The sequence below is a fragment of the Spodoptera frugiperda genome, chromosome 7 (genome assembly GCF_023101765.2).
Source record: "Spodoptera frugiperda isolate SF20-4 chromosome 7, AGI-APGP_CSIRO_Sfru_2.0, whole genome shotgun sequence".
Lineage (NCBI taxonomy): Eukaryota > Metazoa > Arthropoda > Insecta > Lepidoptera > Noctuidae > Spodoptera > Spodoptera frugiperda.
Window position 1 is genome coordinate 10,708,183 of NC_064218.1, and position 21,104 is coordinate 10,729,286.

Here is a 21,104-nt window from a genome sequence, read left to right on the forward strand (position 1 = left end):
ATTGTATAGAACAGAAATAATGATGACAAAGCAATAACACTCTTTGAAACGTAAACACTGGATTAAAAATTATATCATAATCAGCATTAAAAAAATGTTTTAGATACCACTTAAATATCGTAGATGCCTCCATAACTATAATAGGTAGGTGCCTAGGCACAGACCTCAGCTGGTAGACGTAGCTGTGCTGGTTACGTGTATAAAATAGCCTGTATGAACTATGTTATACATAGATCAATATAAAGTTGTATCTACTTTACCACAATATAATTAAATTGTACAATACTGTGATTTAACTACACACCTACCTACCTAGATACTGAATGTGGTGAAATAATGTGACACAAATGCATGCATTTGCATTACAGTTACAGTTGTATTTGCAGCCCATTTCGGTAGTGCGCTGTGCCTTGTGTGCCCGTCGTAAATTGTGCGTGCCAACAAAATTATTAGAAGCAGGCAATTAATTAACATACCTACTTTAAAACACGCAATAGGTATGCAGTTTATACTTATGTATATCACAGCTCACCACCTAGATTAAGTAGTCGTCCAAATCGCGGCCTGAATGAATGCTTAGCCTGAATGTTTGATTGATTAGCTAGATCCGCTGAATTTTGCACTAAAAGGTGAAAGAACTGCTGTCAGTCAGGCACAATTTACTACTACATAATGTAGGCCTGCCTAGGCTGAATGTGAACACAGAAGAAATCCAATTAACATCAGAAATGTAGGTAGTGAGTAGTGACTATCCATGATTTCTCAACAATTTTTTATTTTAACTTACATATCAACGTATCGTTGTGAGATTGGAAACAAGGACATAGGAAGTTAGCGGTTACCGCTTGAAGGGCTTCAAAACATAAACCAAAGCAGCTCTGTATAGGCGATAGGTACATAACTACATACATATCAACACAGATAAGCACATAAAATGCGTCCACAATGAGCGTCTCATCCGCCCGCCGTCATCAATTCTACATACATACTCGGGTTAACTAAATATCTAAATACCACATATATCCTGTTACGCAATTAACGACCAATTTAGAGAGATAAAATCCTACAGGCTATTAATATACCTACATATCATTAATGCGAAACTTTGTGAAGACGTATGCATGTATGTATGTTGTTATTCTTTCATGAAAAAGGTACTGAACGGATTTGGTTGACTATGTATATCGGGTATTAGTACATACATCTGTTAAATAGAAATCATGTTACCCACAAGTACATGAGTCAATTTATGCATTGACGTCAGTATCAAGGGAATAGAGCAGATATATAGGTAGGTTTTTCTAATTTATTAATACAACAGTAAGATTTTACCATACGTTTTATTTACGTTTATGTATTCGGATACAGTGCAGATGGGTTTGTTCATGTTAAAGGTAGGTGCCGATCTATCAGACACCTACTAATTTTAATTACGAGGTGAAGCGTTGCGACTTCGCTTGACTTCACACTTGAGCAACTTGAAATAATCAGCCATAAGTCGTAAGTATAAACTATAGACTAATTTTATGTTTACTAAATTAAAAATAACATTAAAATACAGTTTATAAATATAAGAGTTTGGTTCAGTTCCACTACTAAGGCACGATCAAGGCCATACATTGCGATTAAAGCTTATTCTTAATTATTAAGTACGTAATCATTAGTAATAACTAAGAACACTAAATATTATATTTAGCTTATAAATAAACATAAATGAGTTTCTAAACTTGTGACAGGCTGTTTGTAATTATATATTTTATATGATATTTCTGTAGGATCAATGGCGTAACTATACTTACTTCGGGAGGTTCGTAGCAAACCCATCGAAGCTGAGACCTATCAAATATAAAATATAGAAGTCCAGATGGGAATTTGCCGACTTGCCACCCTGTAGTTACGCCACTGAATAGGATGTTTTTAATTTGCAATTTGTTGTTATTCTGTACTAAAAAGTATCTATCCTTAATATCAGGATCAATCATCAAATTAAAAATATAATATTAATGCTTATAAGTGTAATTATTTCTCATTCTTTAATCATCTACACGACGCACGCGCGACCTACAACGTCTTTATTCAACGGAGATTCTTTACATTCCAGTAGAAATTACGTAATACAATAGTAAACATTGTAATAACAAACAATGATTTTCTTTATAAAAATAAGACAAACTTCCAATCTTTATAAGTAAAGATTTTGAAAACAACACATTATTATCTAAAACAATGTATTCAAGAAAGCCAAATAATAGAATAATGAGCGCAGTAGGTAGTAGCGTATATTTAGCCAAACCACCGATTAGAAATTAGAATATTGTAACAGTTACATAACAATGATGTTGTCCAAGGAAAAGTTTTTTTTTAAATGGTTGAATGGAACACAATATGTACCATTATCCATGTAGATACGTTATGCGAGTGTGTGAATGACCTTTCTTCTAATGTGATGTCATTCGCGACTCGCCGTGACTTGCATACTCATCTTTGTGTTGGAGAAAGTCACTGAGAAAGCAATTATTATAAATATTTTCTAACACACTTTTGCATTTGCGAATAATCTCACCTTAATACCAAAAATATTTATGAAAAATTATAATAAGAATGGTGGAAGAAATTCCACAAAAGCACCAAATGGGCACTACATATGTGATTACTGGTCATTTTAAAATCAGTCTTACATACAGATATTAAGTACTTACGAAATAAGAGATTTATTTGATGATCTTAGAAACTTAATCATTCTATGTATATCTAAATAATTAAAAAATTTGGAAAATAATCAACATTAATTATATTGTCTTATTTGTCATGGACCCACTGAATTTATTATTTTGTACCTATTTATCCTTCAAATGAATATATTTGAGATTTATTGAGATTTTACAAGTTTTGGATCATCTTGAATATTATAATTTAGTAAACTATTTTTGATAAATATAGAGTTTAAAATATATAATTTCTTAATGACTATTTAGTAAATAAGTACCCATACATAAAAATAAATTACTATTGGAATGTCTGCACTTACATCTAGACAATGGGTATTAACATAAGGAAACAGGCATTCATGTCTATTTTATCTTATGCATTCATTCATAAACAACTAGGTGCTACTACAACGTTGATCCTGGCTTGTAGTCATCAGTACCATTCATATTGGCAACCTGCCCCTTTATGTTAGTACCCATAGGCACAATCTGACCTTAGATTTAAATGGCTCATTGGTTTCTGCAGGTACTGCTGCAAGTAAATAGTTGACAGCAACTTAGTGGCAGCACTATACACCACTAATGAGCTGACAACTGCACCTACTCTGCAATATCAAACCTATTTAAGTGCCTGTGGCTGTGATTCATAGTACTGGTATGTGGAGTCAGATGAATCATGTCTACCAATTCAGTGATTTAATAACTATTACTGTTTTGATATAGACACAAAAAAGTTAACTAATACTTCTTATGTAGTCTTGTTTCGGAAAATAGACCTTGGTAACATTTAAAATAATGTTATTAGTAATCTAATTTTATCTACAGTAATAGCCAATGGCACATCCATTTGACATTATCTGTAATGAGTCAAGTACCTACTTAAAGGTAAGTCCTTAATGCCCAGTGATTGTTAAGTACCACACCTGACTTAAATATATGAATGATATAGCAGAGCTTAAAATATAAGTAATAATAAATAATAATTATTTAAGTGTATAGAAAAAATATCAATCGAAATCAAATATCAAAAACAATGTTAATAAAATGTAACTTACTGTGCTACAACTACAACTAGGTACTTTATAAAAAAGGTTTTTGAGCTGAATTGTTGATAGGTGTAACTGTCATCCAATAAAATACGAACACAAAAGATCAGCTACAACTCCAATCACACAATCCCATCATCAATATACTCTACCCTATTATCATTCACTCCACTATTAAATTGCACATCTTTAAAAGGCTTTTCACTTCTTTGTATGAGACCACCTTCACAAACTCACTGTATTTTGCAACCCCTTCTTTTCTTATTCATGTCAGCTTGTTTACTTTTCTTTTTTGCCAGACCTTCAGCACTGATGTCTGATATAACAGAGAGCCTCTTATTGTTGTCATGTCTGTCCGATGCCATGTGTGGCGGGTTGATGTCTGGCGGGTATGTACAACTGTACAGGTTGTTGTTTTCACTGTAGCTGTGAGCCATGTTGTGAGGAGGGATACTTTCAGGCACCGTCTGCTCAGTGGAGTAGTGTGAGGCTGGTCTGATGCTCACTGGGTCTGGAAAACGAGGCTTCTTGCTAGTTGTCGGTGGAGGGGGAGGCTGTCGGTGTTGCACTGAACTCTGATTACTGGGTACCTTTTTATCTTCAATAGATTGCGAGTGGGAGTGGGACAAATTACTGCCTGAAGTTCCAGCCTCAGGTTGTCGAGTGTAATACTGATTTGACATCTCCAAGGATTGCAAGGCACTGGCTTTAGATTGAATGGATTCTTTTTCAAATGGTTCAACATAATGCAAATCAGAATCAACAGATTTGCACAGTCTGAGTCGGTTCTCGCGGATCATATCTCGAGGGTTACTGTAGGCATCACACAGTGTTGCCTGTGGAGTAGAACTGGCTTCACTGTCTACCTGTGGTGCTTGGCCTTGTTGCTGGGCAGCCATTCTCTGCTGTTTTTTTAGCAAAGCCTTCTGTCTTGCCTTCTCCTTGGCTCTCTGAAGTTTTTTGTATTCTCTCTCTTGCAACAATCTTGCCAACTCACCATCTTGAGCTTCTACTGCACATCTCATGTCAGCCAATAGAGCATCTTGGTTGTTGTCTTCATGGCTCAGTTCCCTAGCGAGCCTGGCATCTTTCTCTTCTTGTTCCAGTCGTCTTCTCATTTCTTCAAGTTCAGTTGGAGACAGACCAAGCTCTTCTGGATTGATATCTTCACTTGGAACAGAAGTGACAGGAAGTGGCGCCGGGGGCGCGGCGCGGGACGAGCTGGGTTGTTGCAACATGTCACTGGAGCGCTGGCGACGTTGCCTGCGCAGATTAATTTCAGCCATCTCTCGTGCTATTTCTGCATCAATTTCGGCCTGTCGCCGTCGAGTAAGTTCTCTCAAGTGGACTTCGTGCTCTATGTCTCGTTGTTCATTAAGGGCTATTGGGAAGTCCTCACGAATCTGCTGATTGCGATATCTATTTTCGCACAGATGGGATGAGATTTCTCGATCCTGTAGACGGTGCGCCAGCGCCCCATCAGCACGCACGAGCCATTGCTCTCGTAAGTCCGTCACGTGGCCGAACTTGGGCATTGTGTCACTCGTCTGGAACCCGGCCATTGCTGGTGCGGCTGGTGTGTAATGACGGTATAAAAAGTTATTGAGACTTTTCAAACTTTTCCACTTTTTATTTACAGAAGTTGAAGTAAAACAACACCAGTTACGTTAGCGTAACGTAATAATATTTTATTATATGTTAGCACGACACGAGCGACATGGTGATGACACCAGCTTTAGAACGACAGCACCATTCATAATACAGCAGAAACCTTTCACGTCAACTTTCTTCTGATTCCGTGAGAATCCCCAATAAACTTTTTATCGTTTCTCCTGTGAACTCTGTGCGAACAATGGACGGTAATGTTTGATAATCTACATAATGAATTACGTTGAACACTCCTCACTCATTCCCTCCTCCACTTGACAACAAATAAATTAATTAAAATAGTCAAGAAAACTAGAGATGACAGACACGCATGACAGGACAACAATCACTGACATTCATTGACAGAACTATGCCATAGACAAATAAATTCCTCAGAAGTGCAGGGACAATGGATAGAATAAAAATAAATACCAGAGATAATTTATAATTACTGAAAACAATAAACCTTCCGATTGAATTCGATCAAAGTGGCCGGTCTCTCTAACTAGACTAGCCTATTACGCAGGAAAGATTATAGGGCACAAGTGTGTGCGCCAACACAGGTGCACTCTCTGTTCCCTCACTCTAGGGCGGCCGTACACGGACTGCTCGAGCAGTTAGCGGCTGAGCGACATACACGGACCGCTCGAGCGGTCGGAGTCGATTGCTTGAGCCGTCGGTTGTTGACTGCTCGAGCAGTTGGGTAGCGTGTACCCAACTGCTCGAGTAGTTGATTTTCTTTTGATTTTTTCAGCAGACGCCAAAGAGGCGGCAAAGGGCGGGGGGAGGGAAGTCGGAGAGCTGTCGACTGCTCTAGCGCAGTCAACGGCTCGAGCAGTCGGTGTATGCCACGCAACTGCTCGCGAGCGGTCGACGGCACGATGGAATTTCATCATGCAGTTGACGGCTTGAAGCGGTCGCGACTGCTCGAGCAGTCGTGTGTACGGCAGCGAATGAATGGCTATAGTTGATCGCGCAGTCGCGGCTTCAAGCAGTCGGTTATAACTGCTTGAAGCAGTCCGTGTACGGCTGGCCTAAATCTCGATGGGACGGCAGACTGACACGACCAAGAAAGGTCAGGCGCAGGACCAACGGCTTATGTGTTTTCGAGCCTGGTCATTTTACACAGAAAATGCCATTTTTTTTTTACTGGCGCAGAAATCGAACCCGCGGCACGTAGTACATCAGCCGGTAACTAATTATCAGTTTTATTAAGGGAATATAATTTTCGTGTTGAAATAACAAAACCGAAAACACGCAACTTATTATTCCTGTTCTTGTAATAAACCATAAACTGGTTGTTCAATGCTTTCCGGTGGCTCACTGTCCACACGTCAAAAGCGGGTTCAACAAGTTTCTAGTCTACTTTATTCTGCCATTTTCAGAGTTAGGGAAGCTATCTATTTATAGGTTTTGTTTTATTTGCGTACATGCCATTGATACGATAGGTAGTATACAGGTATGTGGTTGTACTGAATGTACTGTAAAGTGTCTCGTTAGTCCAGTAGTTGAAAGTGTGGCTGGCGAGTACCTAAATGTTTTCGTCATAATGTCGGCGTATTTAAGTTTTCCGATAATTTACTTTTCGGGGATTAAAAAGTGTTATATGTATAAATATTAATTTATATACAGGTAGCTAGGCAGAAAAAAGGCTTGGTGGCTTATCACTCATTTATTTCGAATAAGCATGAAATATAATAAATACATTGCTTGTTATTTGCCATTGGCGTAGCAAGGAGTCTAACGGGCGTGTACCTAACGGATTATAGATTTTTGATAACCTACAATCTATTACTTCTGCATATTGTAATAAATGCACAAACAATTTTGCGAATACATTTAATAGTTTACAAACCAATAGAATTTTAACTCATTAACGAAACGAAATGAACAGTAGGTACATTTATCGGGAGATTGTTACCTGCAGTACTTCAGGATACGGCGATACAGGCCCATTAGTCTACTTTCGGTAAACTGCACCCGCCCACAACTTCTGGCAAACCCCAAGGTTTTATTATGTTTTGGTCAGCGCTAGCGTCCGTCGTCTCCTAGAGGTTCTTGGACACTTGAATTCTTTCGTATCATTACAACAGCCGCAATCTGATGTTGACAAACATAATGTTTGTAAAAATATGTTCTTGACTTAAAAACTTATGACTGTTGTACTTGTGATAACTCGCCTATTCTTCTCGAAAACTCGCAGAGTCCTTTCCTATTGGCTGTAACGTAAAACAATTCTTCTGATACACGATAAAGCCACCCCGAGAGTCTTGGGAATCTGAAATTGCAAATAGAGTATTATTTCTTTTCCAAGTTGCTATGGAAACAAGTCAAACAGATATATTTTGGGCTTAATTTACTCACTTGTATTTGTCAACAGGCACCAATATATTGAGGGTGCTGATTGTGGACGCAAAGATAATGTCACTTAGAGTTGCCCAACTGCCACCAAACCAACTTCTTCCAACCAACATGCACTCCAGATCACAATAAGCACATTCAATGTCTTGTATTTGTTGTGGCATTAGAAAATTGCAATTTTCATATAAGATCGGATACTGCAACATAAAAGGAATTCGTCAATGATCTGTGCTTAGGCACTAATATTTTTTAACTAAAAATAAACGATTAGCATAAATATTTCTGCTTCAATGAGAATAATAAGAATAAGAATAAATTTATTAACGAACTTCACAGTCATTATGGTCTTATACTATATCACAATAATTTGTTTAATTTTGGTATTGTCATCAAGTGTATCGGTAGCCCCCAAACTAGGATAATCCTGTATCTTGGGGACTTGAGTTGAGACATTTTGAGTACATTATTAGGTGGGACATTTTGAGTACATTATTAGTGGTAGATTTATTATGTACTAGCTTCCGCCCGCGACTGCGTCCGCGCGGATGTCGGTCTCGCGTGGAAGTTTTATTTCTCCATTTTGAGTAACTCTGACAATGACATCTTATAAATATCTATTAGACCCAAATACGGCGAGGCCCATAATAATTAAGGAGATCCCTCTGTAGAATAAATCTGAAAAATAAAGTTTTTTCTACGTATTTTTCCAGGATAAAAAGCATCCTATTTTATGCTCAGGATAGTAAGGTATAATTATAGCAAGTTTCATCGAAATCGAACCGTTAGTTTTCACGTGATGCCTGAACATACAGACAGACAGACAAAAAAAAAATCACATATTTGGGTTTGGTATCGATCCAGTAACACTCCCTGCTATTTATTCTTTCAATATTTTCAATGTACAGAATTGACCCTTCTACAGATTTATTATAATACTAGCTTCCGCCCGCGACTCCGTCCGCGTGGATGTCGGTCTTCGCGTGGATGTTTTATTTCTCCCATCTATTGGACCCAAATACGGCGAAGCCCATAATAATAAAGGAGATCCTCTATTGAGCTACTGCTGTTGAGCTCGTGTTCTGTAGAATAAAACTGAAAAATAAAGATTTTTTTTTCTACGTATTTTTATATGATAATAAGTATCCTATTTTATGCACAGGATAATAAGGTATAATTATACCAAGTTTCATCGAAATCGAACAGTTAGTTTTCACGTGATGCCTGAAAATACAGGCAGACAGACAGACAAAAAAAATTAATCACTGGGTTTGGTATCCCTGCTATTTATTCTTTCAATATTTTCAATGTACAGAATTGACCCTTTTACAGATTTATTATAATACTAGCGACCCGCCCCAGCTTCTCATGGGTGCAATGGTGATATATTATACCTGTATTATACATAAAAACCTTCCTCATGAGTTACTCTATCTATTAAAAAAACCGCATCAAAATCCGTTGCGTAGTTTTAAAGATTTAAGCGTTCATAGGGACATACAACATGACAGAAAAAGCGACTTTGTTTTATACTATGTAGTGATGAATGAATGAATGAGAGTGTTATAAACGTAAGAGTAGACAAATATAATCAGAAAACTCCGAACTGCTAAGCTATCGGGAGTTATACGTGTTATTGTGAGTCAACCATAAGAGATAGACATTTGCTGACGTGGAATATTTTTTAAACAATTTTAAGGAGAACATTTCCGTCATACATGATTTCTGTGTAGCTTTAACCATTAAGGCTGCACACGCGACGAAAGCTTAAAAAAATTAGTAAGTTCTCCTGTTTTCCCAACATTTCCCTTCACTGCTCTGCTCCTATTGATCCTAGCGTGATGAAAAGTATACTATAACCTGCCCAGGAGTATGAAGAACAATTGTACCAAGTTTCGTTGAAATCTGTCGAGTGGTTTTTAGGGTTCCGTAGCCAAATGGCAAAAAACGGAACCCTTATAGATTCGTCATGTCTGTCTGTCCGTCCGTCCGTCTGTATGTCACAGCCGTTTATTTTCGAAACTGTTGGGCCTACATAGTTGTAACTCTGTAGGATGGTGTATTTTCATAACCGCTATTAGAATTTTGAATAAAAATTAATAAATTTAAAAATTAAAGGGGGGCACTCCATACATGGAACTCATTCAAAAAAAATTTTTTTTCAGCTAACATATTCGTGATGGGTGTCTATGGATAGGTCTTTAAAAATGACATTAAGGTTCCTAAAACCACTTTCCGTCAAAATCAATCGTTTGAAAGTAAGACTCTTCCAAAGTGAAAAAATTAGTGTCCCCCCCCCCTCTAACTTTTAAAATAAGAGAGTGAGAAAACTGAAAAAAATATATGCTGTAGATTTCAATAGAAACTAACAACGAAAATTGGTTTGAACGAGATATCATTATTAGTTTTTAAGAAATAAAACATTTTCAAAAACCGCAAATATAACTTTGTCGTTCATACAAACAGTATGTAAAACCAAGTTATTTTACAACTTTGTTATTATGTCATCTACTTGCTGCTACGGAACCCTTCATGGGCGAATCCGACTCGCACTTGGCCGGTTTTTTTGTTTCTATAAAGAACATACAGACAGACAGACAAAAAAATTTCTGATTGCATTTTTGGCGTCAGTATCGATCACTAATCACCCGCTGATAGTTATTTTGGAAATATATTTCATGTACAGAATTGACCTCTCTACAGATTTATTATAAGTATAGATAGATAGATATAGATGAGAAATGGGAAAGTTTATAAAAACGAACAATATAGGTAAATACTACTAACAGCAGCCGCGCGGAATCGAGGATATAGGGTTCCACTGTTATAATGCATGTGCTGGTCTACTATGGAACGGCCGCCAGGATCCTTCGGCAACAGACGGCCGGTGTCGCAGTACCGACCAGCCAAGTATGCACAAATGGCGTGACTGCAAGTAAAAGATAGAATTAACTATTTATCTGATTGCTGGAAACTTTTCTCCCGGTGCGTCTAAAAACATTTAAAATCACATACACAAACGCGTCACACTCAGACCAGGAACAACAATTCGTAAATCACACAAAGAGGCGTACCGTATGGTAATCGAACCTGCGCTACCTACTAGGTACGCCAACCGGGCAGTCATTAGGTACTAACTAGTTAAAAAAAAACACAAAAAAAAATTAATAGGTACCTGTCACACAGCACAAGCTCGCGGTCCTTGAGTACTGGTAACGTTTGTAAGGGATTTAGCTGAAACAAAGTTTTGTTAGTTTTTGCCTTGTATCATTTATTTATCATTACACAATTATGTACTGTATGGAAAGTTTCTTACGGCGAGCATCTCAGGTGTTCTATGTTCTCCTTTATCTATGTTAATGTCTACTTCCGTAATGCTCAGGTTCATGGCGTCCAGCGCCATCATTACGGCTCGACACGCGGGGCTTCTGTCAGCTTTCCATAACGTGCAGTGCCTGTGGTACGAATTAAATGATTCTGCGGTAATAATTAATTAAGTTTATCCTGTATACGCGTGGTAGGTACATGCTATCTGGCCTGGGTATGTATGTGTGTCCCTAACTAACAGTTATTCAGTAGTCAACTAACCAGTTTCCCCGTTGTCCGCTGCTTCGTCTTATAATTAACAAATAACTTGTTCTGAGCAACTACATACAAGTCTCCTGGCATTTAAACTATTGTTACTTACGTACTTAGGTAAATAAAGAAGACTTACTTTAAGCCCGTTGCAATCTTTTTACTTGCTGAAAGCCCCATTAAGTGAATATATTAAAAATTACTTTATAATTTAGAGTGAATGTGGAATTAATTATATATGCATTTTTGTATTATATTTTATGGATATTGCAAAATGTTTTTCATCCAATTGTCTAGCAACTACAACTGCCAATGTATTTGTTTTAAAAAACATAGTTATCAGATTCAAAGAAGGTTCTAAAATTTAGAAGGTTTGAGCACAGTGCTTGTACATACATAATTACACGCCTGTATCCTATGGGGGTAGGCAGAGAATGGACAATGCACCGCCAATTGCTACGACTCTTACATACCTCTTTCGCTTCATCATCAGTCTACAGTACAGTGCTTATAAGGATCACTTGAGTAAAAAATATATTGGGTTATATTTGTAAAACAATATGTTTTTTGGAAACAACAATAAAATTTTGAGATACAAATGTGTGATATTATCAGGGGTCTGTCATGCATAATGTAGGAGGTAACAGGATTCTAAACGTAATCGGTAGGTAGTGTGTGGCGACGTTATAGATTCAAACTAATTTACAAGTGTAAATAGTTCTGGAGACTCGGCTGCCGTTCAAGGAGAAAAAAAAGTGCATAAATAGATATCAACATTATTCCTTTTCATCATAATGCTAGTGGGATCGTCTCTGGTCAGTGGTCTCTTACAGTAAAATTATAAACGGCGTTATAAATGTATATTACTGGAACGAAATGTTTCAAAAGTTATCAAGTTTTGTGTCACTTTGAAAAACGTGCACTCAGGTAAGAAATTCCTATGAGTTTGTCTAATCCTGTAACTGCTGACAACGCTGGCGGGGATTAAAAAACATGATGTAATGTTAATCGTATGTGTGCTTCGCGGAGTTAACTAAGAATATACTTATTTATCTATCTATTATATAAAAATAAGTCGGGTTTTCCTTCCTGACGCTATAACTCCAGAAAGCACGAACCGATTTCCACGGTTTTGCATTCGTTGGAAAGGTCTCGAGTTCCGTAAGGTTTATGGCAAAGAAAATTAAGAACATCATTGGTGGCGAAACGGAGTTCGCCAGGTTCGCTAGTGTTAAATAAATTTGTTCGTATAAAAATAATATTGTGTGCATAAAATTGTAGCGCTTCATATAGGTAAGGAATTCTATTTATCCCCACGGCTCAAAGGCAAGGTGTGAATTTTGTATACCATCAACGATTAGCAAAATGGTCTTGGTTGGATTAGAATCAACCAATAATTAAAGAACTAACGAACATCTGTAATCTCTGACTGACTACCGAATAGGGCAGAATAAGTATACTTTAGGTAGCTACTGTTTTATTAATAGGTATACATTGTATAAACTTTAACTTATATTTTTAAATAGACATACAATGGAGAAAGCAGTGAAACCGATCCTGTATGGAGATGAAGCGTCACCACCAGTGAGGTTCGCCATGATGACAGCATCTTTAGCGAACATTGATATCGAATTTAAAAAAATCGATCTTTTCAAAGGAGAGAACCGAACTGAATTTTATAAAAAGGTATCGCATTACTTCTTTCTTCTGAACTGAGTGAGATGATGACTTGAAACGTACCTATTATATAGGTATCTCGACAATGATATTGATGCCTGCTTTTGTTTTGTTACAGATAAACCCCTTTCAGAAGGTGCCAAGTCTTTCGGTAAACGGGCAGAATATATGCGATAGTCACGCCATAGCCTTGTACTTCTGTAGAAAGAGTAACAACCAAGATCTGTACCCTGATGATATCATTCTTAGAGCAAAAATAGATGAATGGCTTTACTTTGATGCTGGCATACTATTTCCAATTGATAGTGCTATATTTGTAAGAAAACTGTTAACTTTATGGTTTAATTAACCGACTTCATGTTATTTTATTTCGACTCATAATTGATTGCATGTGGTCACCTTAAGCTTGACCTATCGAACTAAATTACCTAATACTACAATACCCAAATTTTATTTTCAGAGCGACCTCTTTGCCGGTAAATGGCCAGCTAACGAAGTTTTGATTAATAAGTGGTATTCAGCTTTGGACCATTGTGAGCTCCTTTTAGCCAAACAGAAGTGGCTCACTGGAGATAAGGTGAGATTTAGTTATTCGACTCCAGGAGATTCTACTTAGGGTATAAAATTAATATTTAACACAATTATTTACACATTGTGATTATATTACAGATACGCCTTTGTGACATTTGTTGTGGGACTACTATAAGTTCTCTGGAAATATTGGTTCCTCTCTTGGACCGTCACGAACGCTTGAAAGACTGGATGAAGGAATTAAAAAATCTTCCATGTTTTGAAATAAATACGCAAGGCTTAAAACGTTTACAAGGCTTTGTAGATGCTATGAAACCAGTAATACACAAGTAAATTGATGCTGTTGTGCTGTAGGTATACTTGCAGTTATTTCGTAGAAATAAATTAATCAATGTAAATGCAGTGTTTTATTTTTAATATATCTAAATTATCATTCGGATGCCAATTTCATTTGTAATGTCTATAGCACATATAAAACGTAATATTAAGTACATTCCCATAAAATTACTCCTTACTTTACTTGTATTGAAAATATTCTATCAAGTCTGTGAAAACAATTTTAACCCATAGACAACGAAGAACAATGCGAACTTTTTAGATCACTTTTTGGACATTTCCCATCATTGGCACCGCTTATGTCAAACTTTCTTTAGTCTATGGCCGCTTATTGATTGGTCGACGAGGAGATGTAAAAAATGGCTGCCTTGCCTTCTCCTACTCAGGTAGAATTATTTGTGATTTGAGTAGTTTATAAGGCTGAAATGATATAGTCTAACATTTTAAAGAACAGTTTATTAATGTGACTATAATTTGGTGCAGTGCAAATTTGTCATCCAATGTGAAAACATACAAAAATCTGAAGTTAAAGTTTAGTGTACCGTGAACGGATTACGCTGCTCAAAAATTATAGAATATCTCTAGTTTATCTGTCTGTTCTACTCAGTAGTTGTTTTCAAATTGCTAAATAAAGTTTGTAATTAGTGTTTCCTGTCAATTTTTTGGATGTATTGTGTTATAAGACCACGTAATCGTATCCATTTCGCGAAAGTTGGAAACGTCGTGAGGAGTATTGAAATGTCACACCCATAGCCGTTCAAAATAAGGTTCTAGATCATTATTTTGTAGTGATATTACGTTATGAAAATGGGGTTTGAACGGTTACAGGTGGCAGGGACCCACAGCGCTATATACGAAGCATATTATCACCAGGTGAGTACTAAACACTGTTTCCACTTGTTAATTTAAATAATTAACTTAATTACTATGTTTCGATACAATTATTGGTTGATTACGAACATTAGCGTTTAGATAATATTGTTTATGTACTGTTTTTAATTTAAATTGTCCAGTAAAGTGAAGTTCTAGGCCAATGTCTAATGGGACAAATCAAAGTATTGAATGGAAAGTAACTCTTATTTCTTAGAGAGTAAAGGCTATAGTTAGATTTGAGTTGTGAGTTATTGCAATCAATAATTTTGCTTGTTCTTTTACTATGGGTGGTTGTAAATTGGTGAAATGTTTTTATTACTTGAATGTTAAATGATGAATCCTGGAGACAGATAAATAAGATGACTCTGTTCTATTCAATCATTGTCATCATTTTTGTTGTGTTACATTCAAACTGGAATAGTAAAAGATAAAAGCTGTTTACTTATTTTCTTTATAGTTACATACAGCAGTACATACCTGTCTCACTCATTGATATTTATACCTATACACCACATTTTTCTTTAGGATACACAATTTATATTTCTGCCTAAACATTTTTTTTTATGATAGTTACATGAAATTTCTTTTTACCCGACTGCGCCAGAAGGAGGGTTATGTTTTTTCAATTTATAACTACAGTTTACAATATACACTTTTTTATTATCAATTTAATTTTATAGAAAATATTGTTATTTTTATTTTGGTTATTTGAAATATTCTACACTAATATGAAATTATATGAACCTAGCTTCACTGACAGACAGATAGATAGATAGTTAGATGGACAATTTAATTTGACAGTCAAAAGTGCGTAATTTAGGATTAATTATTGAAATAAATGCTTTGACTTATGTATATCATAATTGTTTCTAATTAGATTCAAATATTCATGTAATCTTTCTATACTAAAAACTAAGTAATTCTGTGATATGCTAGAGGTTTATTCACAAGCACTTGCAATGGTTTGGCAGCTTGCCACCTGGTTGTACAATATTATTAAGCATCCACAAATTTCAAGGAAATGTTAGTAGCATCTAACTTAAATATGAAAACTGATGTAGGTGTGTACTTCAGAAACTGTATTCAAAACCTTCTTTGTAATAATTCATAAGATTTATTTACAAAACTAAACAGTTTTTATGTGTTAGTGTTTTTTACTTATCAAAAAAATACACAGCAACATCATAAATAGTTCCTTCATGCTTTCTATGACCTTGAGTGTAGTCCCACACTGGTTAAATTGTCCCATTCAAGGTGCATGATATAGCAATTATGTTGTACATGACTAGGAAAAACATATATGATACAATATGTGGTGTAATTATTATAATACTTTGTTCATATTGCAGGTGGATCCCAATGGTGCAGGCACAATCCAAGCATTGGATGCGGCTCGGTTTCTCAAAAAGTCCCGGCTCAGCGATGTGGTACTTAGCAAGATATGGGACCTGTCCGACCCCACCGGCAAGGGGTACCTTGATAAAGTAAGTTAATATCTATGAATCATGTATCTATTTAACAGTAGTAAGCATTAACCCGTCGTATGCTGAAGCACTGATCAGTGTGAGACACAATGTGTATTCTATTGTTGTCTCATATACCCAGCAGACGAAAGGTTAATAATTATATCAAATGCTATCAGTGTTATATAAATGCCATAATTAATAGCTAAGATAATTTTACATTATATTATTCATAGACTGCCATCCGGTCTCAATAACATTAGCTCCAAATCAAAATACTACACATGAGATGGTTTTTGAGTCTATCTGTTTATGAAAATACATATTTAAAGGATATACACTATGTTTGTCATTGACATGAATGGTAAAGGGGAAAAGGATAATGGACAATGAAAATGATTAATGTGTTTAATTTATTGGCTAATTACTTAAGGGATCCATTTTATAATTGGTAATTCTAATTAGTATATAATATACCAAATGGAATTAAACATTCCATCGAAGTTCAACATAGGACATTTGTGACTCACTTGTACATTATTTTTTTATTGTAATCAATATTAATTTTATTGCTAGATAAAAAGTACTAACAGAAGACAGGCTGAATATTATAATATAGTCATTTGTCTGTATCAATGAGTTTGGTTAGTGTAAAAATATAGGGTGTCCAATGTCCATGAGGGCCACTGATCGCTTACCATTCCGTGAGATACCTGCTTGTTTGCCTGCTATTCCATAAAAATAGCATAGAAGCACATGTCTGTTAGCTGTTAAAGAAAAAAATAATGTTGTTTCGAAAAAAATAATTTTAGGTGAGACCCAATAGCTGAGTTGGCTTAACAGTTGCAGGCTATCAACTATCGCGGTTTAATTCCCTGCTTGGTATCATTGTTTAAACGCAGCTCATTGAATTGTTTCAGAATAAGAATAAGAAATATTTGCTATAAATATGTGTATACATACAGAATATAAATAAAAAAAAAACATGCATGTAAGGTCTTTATAATACCTACTGGGTTGAGGAATGATAGACATGTTGTATGTCCCTTATTTCTTATGGCATGTAAATATTTAATTTATAATAAGATCCTGAGAAGTATCATCAACAAATTAATATAACACTTTCTTATGTCTAGAATTGCAATTGAGACAAAGATATTTAAATGTTTAGTGTGCGACATGCATGATACAACGAGATGTGTCAATCATTCTGATAGTGCTGTTATCTTATCAGGCGCCTGAGATGTCCAGGTACTAAGATTCCTATTTGAAAGTGAATCTTTTCAAGTCAATGACTTGCGTCAGTGACACTGGCGTCAGTATTGAATGACCTTTAATTATTTCTACGGCTTCTTAGATATGGTTACCAAATTACTATTTCCGCCTTCAGGCTTTTGGTCACGAAAACGATGAAATTACGATTTTTTGAATAATTTGTTCAAGTATTTGTTTTTAATAAAAATAAAATAGCAGACGAAGTTATTTAACAAATGGTTAGCTTCTGGCTCATTACGAATAGTGGAATTAATTAACATTATCGCAAAAGGAAATCATGTCCATGTTTTAAGCACTAAAGCAATCTATAACTGTAGCATTATAGACTTGTCCTTTTAAGTAATGATAGCATACATTTTATATTGGTTACAAGAAACAAGATTGTCTTTAAGATGTATTTTTAATAACTTTATAACGAGACTATTAAAGTTATCCCCGATAATTTTGATCGTTTTTTATTACGGTGTATGGCGTCACAAGTGCTAAATGCCCGGGTATCAAGTTTATAGGCAGTAAGCCTCGCAGCACTTTAGTCGACTTGGCGCAGTCTAGGGTTACGCAACTGTCTAGACTATTAGACTAGTCTGTTGAAGTCACATTTATATGAAATACTGGACATCATATTGCATTAAAATATCGTACATTTTTCATAGAGAATTTCAAACGTTAAACGGCAGCTGTACACTAGTTACCGAGGTTTTTTGTAAACTATAGGTGTTTGTTCAATAGTAAATAAACACTGAGATTGTAGTAGGTACTAGACAATGTGTTTCTACGATTACGTGTTCTTTGATCTGCGTAGGTAAATAAGCATTCAGCTTCATTTAGCAGCCGACATCATCGTTTCTCTTAATAGAAAGATATTTCCTTTGTAATTTACAACGCTGGGTTTTTAGGGTTCCGTAGCCAAATGGCAAAAAACGGAACCCTTATAGATTCGTCATGTCTGTCTGTCTGTCCGTCCGTCCGTCCGTCCGTCCGTCCGTCCGTCCGTCCGTCCGTCCGTATGTCACAGCCATTTATTTCCCAAACTGTTGGGCCTACATAGTTGAAACTTTGTAGGTTGATGTATTTCGGTAACTGCAATTCGAATTTTGAATAAAAATTAATAAATTTTAATATTTAAGGGGGGCACTCCATACATGGAACTGATTCCAAAAAATGTTTTTTTCAGCTAAGATATCCGTGATGGGTGTCTATGGATAGGTCTTTAAAAAAGACATTAAGGTTCCTAAAACCATTTTTCGTGAAAATCAACCGTTTGAAAGTTAGACGCTTCCAAAGTGGAAAAAATAGTGTCCCCCCCTCTAACTTTTAAAATAAGAGAGTGAGAAATCTAAAAAAAATATATGCTGTAGATTTCAATATAAACTAACAACGTAAATTGGTTTGAACCAGATATCATTATTAGTTTTTAAGAAATAAAACATTTTCAAAAACCGCAAATATAACTTTGTCGTTCATACAAACACTATGTAAAACCAAGTTATTTTATAACTTTTATATTATGTCATCTATTTGCTGTTACGGAACCCTTCATGGGCGAGTCCGACTCGCACTTGGCCGGTTTTTTTATTTTATAAGATGACTCTTTCATTACAAAAAATCAAAGTTTTAAGTTACCAAGAAAGCCTTCTATTACAACTACTAACTAACTCCTGGGTTACTCGTTTTTTTTTAATATCCGACCTATAAATCGATGTTAACGATTCAGTATATTTCTATTCCTAAACACTGCACAAGTTCTCAGATAAATTATAACACTTATAGATACAAAAAAAAAAAAAAACTAGCTTTCCATTTACTTAATAGCGTGAAATTGATCTATATGTAAACTAAGGAGTACTAGAGAACTGACCGACAGAGACATTTTTAAAATTATAATATTTTCTTTGACGTTCAAAAGAGCCTTTATTTGAAATACTTAAATAACTTTGACTTTAGATCCCATCTGAATTGATTCAGTAGTTTTTGCATGGAACGCTTACAAGATATATTATGTTGATGAGTGTAGCAGGATTTAGGTCATCCCTTGCAGAAAGGAAGTTCTTTTGATGCCATGACGCCATGCGACCGGCTCAGTGAAACGTGAATATTGTTTCAAAGTTTGCTAGGTAAAGCTATCTTCATGCACATGAAGGTATTTGAGCGAAAATGTTGTCAACGCTTATTTAAAGAAAGGGGAAACAGGAATAAAATTAAAGTAGGAGATTTTCTAATAATGTCGATTATGTGTTTGTTATGACAGTTATTAATAATCTAATAGCTTTTACTGGTTGGTGGCAATGGCATACATATAGAACTTTAAGTTGGAATATGTCACAAAATAACCTTATTTTACATATACGTACACGAAGCAACATTATCTGGTATACAGGCAAGACATCAACATCTATAATTTACAAAGTTATACAATATACATGTGTGGGTAATTTGATACTAATAAGCAATCAGGTACTAATCTCTAAAAGTATTGTAGTTCTCTAGAACCTCTTTCGGCTGACTAAAGACTCGAGACTGTTGTGGCGTGGCTGTCACTCTTTATCAAAAGTTGTAGAGTTTGTTCCCGAGTGGGTGCTGTGTACGCGCGGACATAAACTTGCACTCTGCGTACTCCCAGGACAGGCGCTAGTAATTACTGGCGGCCGTTATGTACACACAGACACATTTACTGGATGTTTGCTACAAAGCCAGTATTGTTCCATGGGTGTTACGTTCTTGTTTTGACACTGAAAGTGAAATTGAAAGACAAAAGTTTCAAAATTATCCCCGACTTCGGAATAAATAAGAGTTATCTGATACGTTAAACAATGAAATGTTAACATTTCAGTTCAATTTGCCTAAGCTTCTAAGGTATGCAATGAGCTCGAAACTTACTCGTTCCTTAGTACTTATTGGCACTGTGTAAACCAGGAGACTGGTTTATTACCTACCCAAGTACCTAACATATAGTATTTAGTTCGTAAACCTTGCGGAAATGTGCTGCAGGCAATTCGATACCCATTTAAACTACAATAGTTAGTTTACATTTCTGCCTTTCCGCAGGATTTACTAAAACGTATATAATATGAAAAGTAACTTGGTCACGAAATCGCGAAAGTCACCCACGAGCGAAGGTCGCAGTAGTCCAACGACTAATGGCGATCGAAAGGTCGAGGGTTCAAGCCTTTGTAATGGAGCACTCGTTACAGTATAAGTACCCAACATAATCCGTTGTTTTAGAACAAAATGGGATCATAAGCCTCATCTTCAAAGTGCTTTCGAAAAAATTGTGTAGTGGCCGGTCTTTACTTAGTGTGCAAAATTCTTTTATCCGCAATGTGCCTTTATCTGGCTTACCGTCTTCCTTTGCACAGACCGTCCTGTTTTAAGGATATGCCCTCCGGTGGGGAACTCTTTGTAGCGACATGTTGGACGTGTGTCATGTTTGAACACATGGTGGGTGATGTCCACTTTCAGCGTGTTCATGTCTGCACTGTTTTTATGTATGTTTGGATTATAGTTGAATAGCGCTGCATTTACGATTTCTCTTTAAATCGGCCTCCAATATCAGTCAAGGGTAACGGTTTTTATTTGCAGTAAACTTGTTAGGTGTCGATGTAAATTGTGCGGCA

General features: G+C 36.0%; 4 protein-coding genes across 14 annotated transcripts in view; 2 read left to right on the forward strand and 2 right to left on the reverse strand.

The window, feature by feature from the left end:
* The first annotated feature begins 1,184 nt into the window (after window positions 1-1,184).
* Window positions 1,185-13,941, forward strand: LOC118265998 (glutathione S-transferase E14). 10 transcript variants are annotated; one of them, XM_050694793.1, is made up of 7 exons: window positions 1,231-1,291; window positions 1,395-1,500; window positions 3,235-3,363; window positions 12,862-13,021; window positions 13,131-13,328; window positions 13,473-13,589; window positions 13,682-13,941. In XM_050694793.1, the coding sequence occupies exons 4-7, from the start codon at window positions 12,869-12,871 to the stop codon at window positions 13,874-13,876; spliced, it is 663 nt and encodes a 220-aa protein (XP_050550750.1). In that variant the 5' UTR covers window positions 1,231-1,291; window positions 1,395-1,500; window positions 3,235-3,363; window positions 12,862-12,868; the 3' UTR covers window positions 13,877-13,941. The 10 variants fall into 10 exon arrangements, with proteins under 10 accessions (XP_035435214.1, XP_035435216.1, XP_050550750.1 ...); XM_035579323.2 differs by lacking the exon at window positions 1,395-1,500 and having other exon boundaries at window positions 1,202-1,291; XM_035579325.2 differs by lacking the exon at window positions 3,235-3,363.
* LOC118265713 (coiled-coil domain-containing protein 50) lies at window positions 1,322-5,769 on the reverse strand. The gene has a single exon (XM_050694787.1). It carries the CDS (start codon window positions 5,314-5,316, stop codon window positions 3,988-3,990), a length of 1,329 nt encoding a protein of 442 aa, XP_050550744.1. The 5' UTR covers window positions 5,317-5,769; the 3' UTR covers window positions 1,322-3,987.
* On the reverse strand, window positions 7,059-11,658 carry LOC118265997 (glutathione S-transferase 1). Its single transcript, XM_035579319.2, has 7 exons — window positions 11,475-11,658; window positions 11,076-11,214; window positions 10,935-10,993; window positions 10,547-10,688; window positions 7,766-7,959; window positions 7,582-7,679; window positions 7,059-7,501 (listed from the first exon to the last, which is right to left on the reverse strand). The coding sequence occupies exons 1-7, from the start codon at window positions 11,513-11,515 to the stop codon at window positions 7,416-7,418; spliced, it is 759 nt and encodes a 252-aa protein (XP_035435212.1). The 5' UTR covers window positions 11,516-11,658; the 3' UTR covers window positions 7,059-7,415.
* Window positions 13,942-14,139: 198 nt separating the features above from the next.
* Window positions 14,140-21,104, forward strand: part of LOC118265712 (epidermal growth factor receptor substrate 15-like 1) — a 32,163-nt gene continuing 25,198 nt past the window's right edge. For both annotated transcript variants that reach the window (XM_050694783.1, XM_050694785.1), the window contains exons 1-3: window positions 14,140-14,265; window positions 14,708-14,752; window positions 16,102-16,236. In XM_050694783.1, coding sequence (XP_050550740.1) covers window positions 14,239-14,265; window positions 14,708-14,752; window positions 16,102-16,236 — 207 coding nt within the window. In that variant the 5' untranslated portion in view covers window positions 14,140-14,238. The remainder of the gene's footprint in view (window positions 14,266-14,707; window positions 14,753-16,101; window positions 16,237-21,104) is intronic.

Coding starts and splice junctions, on each gene's coding strand:
- LOC118265998 (XM_035579320.2), top strand. CDS start 12,192: ATGTATATTACTGGAACGAAATGTTTCAAAAGTTATCAAGTTTTGTGT. Junction 13,022..13,130: donor GAACTGAATTTTATAAAAAG/GTATCGCATTAC, acceptor GTTTTGTTACAG/ATAAACCCCTTTCAGAAGGT. Junction 13,590..13,681: donor AGTGGCTCACTGGAGATAAG/GTGAGATTTAGT, acceptor ATTATATTACAG/ATACGCCTTTGTGACATTTG.
- LOC118265997 (XM_035579319.2), bottom strand. CDS start 11,515: ATGGGGCTTTCAGCAAGTAAAAAGATTGCAACGGGCTTAAA. Junction 10,994..11,075: donor GAACACCTGAGATGCTCGCC/GTAAGAAACTTT, acceptor ACTTTGTTTCAG/CTAAATCCCTTACAAACGTT. Junction 7,960..10,546: donor CTCGATTCCGCGCGGCTGCT/GTTAGTAGTATT, acceptor TTTATGTTGCAG/TATCCGATCTTATATGAAAA.
- LOC118265713 (XM_050694787.1), bottom strand. CDS start 5,316: ATGGCCGGGTTCCAGACGAGTGACACAATGCCCAAGTTCGGCCACGTG.